Source organism: Pteropus alecto, unplaced genomic scaffold (assembly GCF_000325575.1).
Source record: "Pteropus alecto unplaced genomic scaffold, ASM32557v1 scaffold101, whole genome shotgun sequence".
Lineage (NCBI taxonomy): Eukaryota > Metazoa > Chordata > Mammalia > Chiroptera > Pteropodidae > Pteropus > Pteropus alecto.
In genome coordinates this window covers 19306934-19313076 of record NW_006432945.1, presented here as the reverse complement: position 1 = coordinate 19313076, position 6143 = coordinate 19306934, and the positions used below count along the sequence as shown (strand labels likewise).

General features: G+C 63.2%; 1 protein-coding gene across 5 annotated transcripts in view; it reads left to right on the top strand.

Moving 5' to 3' along the window:
* The first annotated feature begins 1929 nt into the window (after positions 1-1929).
* The window catches only part of DDR2 (discoidin domain receptor tyrosine kinase 2), a 42411-nt gene continuing 38197 nt past the window's right edge, over positions 1930-6143 (top strand). Inside the window, exon 1 of one of the 5 annotated variants that reach the window (XM_025043922.1) lies at positions 1930-2314. In XM_025043922.1, coding sequence (XP_024899690.1) covers positions 2093-2314 — 222 coding nt within the window. In that variant the 5' untranslated portion in view covers positions 1930-2092. The remainder of the gene's footprint in view (positions 2315-6143) is intronic. The other 4 variants (XM_025043919.1, XM_025043920.1, XM_025043921.1 and 1 more) reach the window with 4 other exon arrangements.

The window sequence follows — 6143 nt, the reverse complement described above, 5'->3', positions numbered from 1 at the left end:
CTGGCCCAGAGAGTTGTGGGATTTTAGAGCTATTTCTTTTCTTTTAAAAATTAATTTTCCCCTCATTTTATTAAGAAGTCATTGACATCTGTCACTGCCTGGGTTCACAGAGATGCTGGGAAAAAAAGAAAGGAAAAGTAACAGAGGAAAAGAATGTTCTCGTGACAGGAGCTCTCAGGGCCTGGCCCCCTCACGGTCCCATACGTCACCCGGCAGCGCGGGCTGCGGTCACCATGCTGGCCACCACACCCCAGGACCTCCCGACCTGGTGCCGGGAGTTTGCCCCTCCGGGCCCCTCCCTCCAAGTCCCCCTGCCCCCGCCACCGGCAACCACAGTGGTCTGACCTCTTTTTCTGAGTTTGGATGTTTTGTTTTTCTTTTTTTTAAGATTCCACAGCTAAGTGAGATCACATGATATTTGTCTTTCTCTGACCAAATCTGTCTTGTCTCACTTAGCGCGATGCCCTCAAGGTCCGTCCACGGCGTTGCAGGTGGCGGGGCTTCCTCCTTGACGGCCGGCGGTGCTCCCGCGCATGCGTTCCCCACGGCTTCTTCCCCCGGCGTCCGTCCGTGCCGGGGGCCATTTCTGTCACCACGTGCCTTAGTTGTCTCAGGCGAGCACCTGCTTGACGTGTATTGATTGAGCTGAGCTGCATGTCCCAGCCTTGTCACCCTCGGACCTGACTTCAAATGCTCCGGGTTATCAGAAGAGTTAGCAGCTTCTAGTTTTTCCCGGAGGTCCTGTGTTTCACCTCTCACCGTCTCAGGGGCTGCCCTCTGGGCCGTCTCCAAGGGTGCCGTGTCCTCCAGCCGTGAAGCACAGATGCGGAAGGCCACTCTCCGAGGAGCTGAAGGGACTTTTAGGGTTTGACACTGCCAGCTCGGCTCTTCGGAGCCACGCCATCGGAATCCTCCTCGCCCCTGTCACTCTTACAAACTAGTTCCTGCTCCCAACGTCCTGTGAGACCGTCCCTCGCGGTCCCTTTCCTGTTTGCCCACCTCCCTTCTTGCTCGTCGTGGGGGCTGTGTGGCCCAGACTGCCCGTCCAAGCACAAGGGAGGAGAGACGGTGGTGGATCAAGAGCCCAGGACGCAAGTGTCTGGACGTGGAGGCCGTGTCTCGAAGGCAGGTTGGGCCTTCTCGGCCTCTCCCTTGCTGTCCGCCCCCGCCGGCCCCTGACCTTCAGTCCGGCCTCGCCCTGCGCTGCCCGTGCTCGGGAGAAGCTGGCCTCCGGGGCAGCGGGAGCTTGCAGGCACGAGCCGGGCTCTGAAGGGTTAAGGCCGCGACCGGTGGACGATGACGAGTTATCTCTCGGAGGATTGGGAGTTATCTCTTGGAGAGCCCAGCAAGGCGTCCTCCCGGGGCCTGCACTCCCGCCTCACATGACCCCTGGCCGCGGCCACGGGTAGGGAAAATAAAAAGAGGGAAAAAAAAGAAAAGGGCTTTTCGAAATAATTTAAGAAGTTTTTGCAAACACTCGTGTTTGGATTTAGCTGCGAAATAATTTAAGAAGTCTTTGCAAACACTCGTGTTTCGATTTAGCTGCGAAATAATTTAAGAAGTCTTTGCAAACACTCATGTTCTGATTCAGCTGCGTGAGGCCAGGGCCACAGCAGACCCCCAGAGGCAGCGACCAGCTGGGAACTGGGTAGAAAAACAGGGATCCTGGCCTCCCCAGCATCCAGTGTTTTTGGCGGGGGCTGGGGGGACCGAACCGGATCTCGGCACCGTGATTTCACGGGCAGAACAAACAGTAATGCCGTGGGCGCCAGCCAGCTGCCCCGGGGGCTGCAGCGGCCTCCGGCCCTTAAGTTGTGCTCGTAGCTTCAACCGGAGTAAGAGGCACGACACGGAGTCACTGGGCGGGACCGGCCTCCGATGGAGGGGAGGGCTTGGGGACACGGCGAAGACAGCTATGTCTTTAAGGCCGTCTTATGGTTATACATATTTTTTCTTCTATGAATGGGTTCTGCTGGAAATTACAGCTTTGCCCGCGGTCCCCTGGGTTAAGAGAAATAGTCTCTCCGCAGAAGACAGCTCTGATTGGTGACTTTCCTCCTTCCCTCCCAGCCCCCTTCCTAATTGAAACCAAATGTGCAGAACGCTGGATGCTGGGACCCCTGGCGCCTTCCCAGGAATCCTCAGAATGCGAGGTTTCTCTCAAAGGCGTCTTGCATCAGCCTGCGGTGAATGCCCCGCCGGGCTCCTCCGCGGCACAGCGGAGACGGGCGCTCCTCGACCAGTCTTCCGGGGCCGGGGGCGTGTGGGTCACCTCCGTTTTCCTCCGCCCGCAGCTGTGCACTCCTGCAGGAGCGTAAGTTACGCGTTTTCTTTTCCTTCGTGCGTTTCTTTTCTGAAAACGAAAGCGCTGAGTCTCCATCTCCCGGTGTCTCAGAAAAGTTCACAAAGGAAGGGGTTTCGGGTCAGGGAGGGAGGGAAGGGGCTGGGGCGCCATCGCCCCAAGGAGTCCACTGCCTTACGTTTGGGGGGGCCGGATTTACGTGGTGGAGGGCAGAATACAGAGCGCAAAGTCCCTAAGAAAACGCAGGCGAAATCAAGGCCCCACGCAGCGGCCGGCTCCAGCCAAGGCCTTAGCGCAGGCGGAGGCGCTGGCGGGTGGGCCGGGCTGCAGTTTGGGGTCCTGGGTCTGGGGAGGACAGCTTCGTGTGCCTCTGCTGTCCAGGGGAGTGGCCGGCCGCTTGTGAGGAAGGCAGCGTGGGCCGAGGGCTGGCTGCGGCCTGTGGCGCCCGTGGGGCCCGGGGGCCGGCGCGGGGGACAGGGCGGCCAGTCCCGTCCTCCATCCTGGACGGCCGCCTCCCCTTTGTTATCGAAGGCTCGGGGCCGTTGGCAGTTGGGGCCGCAGAATCCCGCCGAGGGAAAGGAGCGTTCTTCCAAGTGGGCAGTGTCAGGCGCCCGCCCGCCTCTGGGGCCCGGCACCATCTTGGTGACTGCTGGTCGTCTTACCCGCCCGAGGGGAGCACGGATTCCTGAAGCCCCCCGGCCCTCCCCTCACACCTGCGGGGAGCGAGGCGGCTGGCGCCCCCGGAAGCGTAGCGGAGGACGACACCGGGGCCTCGGCCGCGGGGCTGGCGCCCGTCCCAGTCCCGTCCACGTCGCGGCCGAGCCCCGGGCAGTCACTTCTGGGACATTAGCTGGCAGGACACGGTGGCCCCTGGCTGGGGTGGCCGCGTGTGGGAACAAGCGAGCACTGGCGGCGGGCGGCAGGCCCCGTGGGGTGGGGACGTGGAGGCCAGTGGCGGAGCTGGCTCAGGGAGCCACAGACGACGAGCTCGACACGCGAAACCCGCGTGTGCGTGTGCGTGTGCGTGTGCGTGTCTGTGCGCGTCTGCGCGCATCTGCGTGCGACTCGGGCACGTGCTTCTTTTGCGTTTCATCTTTTATTATTTTCATCGAGTAGGACACATGACCGGGTGTTTGTGCAGTGGCAGCTGGCACGGCCCGCGGGGTGTCAGGCCCCGTCTCTGCCAGAGGCGCGGCGGCACTGCAGTGTGCGCCCAGGTGTGAGGAGGGGCTGCTTTGTGGGTGCTATGTGCTTTGTGTGCACCCCGCTTCGAGCTGTGGAAGAGCCGGGACCCTCCGCCGGGCAGAGCCCCTGGCCCTGTCTGCGCCCCGGCTGCTGTGTGTGGCGAGAACCACGGCAATGCTTCTCCGCGTCGCTGCTTCAGGGGACACTGGCCGTGGTTTGTCTGAAGGCCGTGAAGGGCCCGAGCACCCGGGTCTCATGGTGGCGGTCACCCAACGCCAGACACGATGCGAGCAGCCGCTGCCATGCAGCCACGTGTGACACCGGTCCCCGTGCCCGCTTCCGTGAACAGAAGCCACCCTCTTGGTGCTCTCTGACATGGGGCCCGGCGAGGCCGTGGTCTTCACCCCGAGGGAGCCGCGGGGGCTGCGGACATGTTCCCATGTCCCCTGCCTGGGTCTGCGCTGCGTCCGGCAAGGACTCAGGCAGGACGCGTCCCCCGCTTCTCCCCGTGAGCTGTCACGGACCGAACACTCACAACCTCGCTTCGCGCAGAGGCGTCTCCAGTCTCTTTTGGACACAGCTGGTATCTGGTGTCCCGAAGAAGCACGGGAACAATCGTAAGGAACGAGACGGGGTCGTCGCCGAGTGCTCTTACGCTTGGCACAGCCTCGTTTCTCTGAGCTCGGTCCCTGGTGGGTGGCGAGTGGGTGAGGGGCCGAAGGGCTTCGTGCAGCCCTTGTATGGCCAACGGCCATTGTCACCGCACCTGTCCTCAAGCTCACTCAGCCACAGCCCCTCCGAGCTACCGGGAAGAGCACGACGGTGCTGCTCCCAGACACATTCGGGGCCGACCTTGCGGTGAGGGGACGTTGCTGTCACCCCCGCGACCCCACGGTCGGCCTCGGGAACACGTCCACCCCCTGCGCGTGGGGCTCAGGGCTCCATGTTCAGTGGGGGTGCGTCGGGCACAGAGGTGCGGGCGGTGGGGGCAGCCATGGGCTGTGAGGGAGCACACTCTCGCCGCTCGGCCTCGCCGACCAGGCCTTGAGGGGGACGGTCTCTATGGGCTCGGGGTCACAGCGGAGCCACTTGCAGACGCCTGATAGGGAGATGCTCTCAGCTCCTGAGGCTGGTCGGTGACTCAGACGTCACTGGAACGCGTGCAGACGTGTAACCGGCTCGCGCGTCGTCGGCCCCGGGTGCAGTGCCACCTCCGCAGACCTGTCGTGCTGAGTGGCTCTCCCTGCGAGTCGGTGCCACCGTTTGCTGACGGCCATCCCCCCACCCCATCCTTTCCGTGGGCCTCGGGTCTCGGGGCGCCCCGGACCGCAGGCACTAGGCTCCGCCAGGCTGGGGACGGGACGCCTGCTTCCTGTCCAGCGTTTAGCGGCCATCCCCGGTGACCCCGTTGCGGGCACTCTGGGGGCCCCGGGGACCAGGGTTTTCAGCCACCCCGTAGCTTGAGGACCTGTTCGCTGACAGCTTGTCCGGTAATCCGGGGAATGAAGGAAGGAACATCGTCAGGAGGTGAAGTGGTCGTGGGAAGCCCGCGCCTCTGGCCAGACCCTTGGGAAATGCAGAGGTGCAGGTTTCAGCACCCTGATTGGCTCCGTGTAGACTCCCCGGAGGCCGGTCACAGCGACAGCCCGCGAGGAGGTGGCGGAAAGCACAGCTGTCTGCAAGAAAAAGCATGGCAACTCTCGGGCCCTGAGAACGGGCCAGAATCGACCTCCTCCCCATTTCCTAAAACCAAGACTCGTTGGCTAGAGAGGCCTGAATGCCCCCGAGAGGCGCTGTCGTCCCAGTGGTTATTAGACGTGAGTGTTCTACTTATCTCAGTCCTGGGGTCAAGACCGAGTCGTTCCTTGTCCAGCAGGCGGCCTTCTGAGAACTTACCAAGTGCCTGGGACAGAATGGGGCGCAGGCTCGGCCCCTCCCGAGTTTGCCAGCAGCTAGAAAACCCAGGAGACTGACCGCAGGGGAGCAGGGGAGGCGGCGTGGGCACAGACGGTCTGCCTGCCAGGGACCAGCTGCAGCCGGAAGCTGAGCAGCAGCCAGGCGGCCGGGACCAGGACAGGCGGACGGTCGGGGTGCCCGCGTGTGGAACATCAGGGTGGGGAGCAGGGAGCCCCTGCACAGGTGTGTTCCTCGGCACTAGGAGCGTGCCAGGTGTCGTGGGGGTGGGCGTTTCCTTGCCTTAGAGCAGGCGAGGGGCTGTTTTGAGAAGACCCAGGTGGCCGGCAGGCCAGGTGGATTTTCAGGAGGCTGCTGCCCGGTCACGTCCAGATGCAGAGTGACGGGGCTGGGACCAGGCGGAGCAGTGAGCGGGGACGGGCTGGAGCGGCCGCAGAAGTGGAAGGACACACGTGAGCCGCTGTGGGTGCCCACGGAGGCCGGAAGCAGAGCGGAGCTGGCGTGATGGCTGAGACGGCCCGAGCCCCTGAACCCCGCCCCCCGCAAGAACCCCGAGTTGGAGATGCGTACCCTAAACTCAAGACTGGACCCCAAGCCAAGGTTCCTTGGACGGCTGTCCCCCGGGGTCGTTGGCAGAGCAGGTGGCTCTGGTTCTGGAGAGCGCAGAAGTGGAAGGACACACGTGAGCCGCTGTGGGCGCCCACGGAGGCCGGAAGCAGAGCGGAGCTGGCTTGATGGCCGA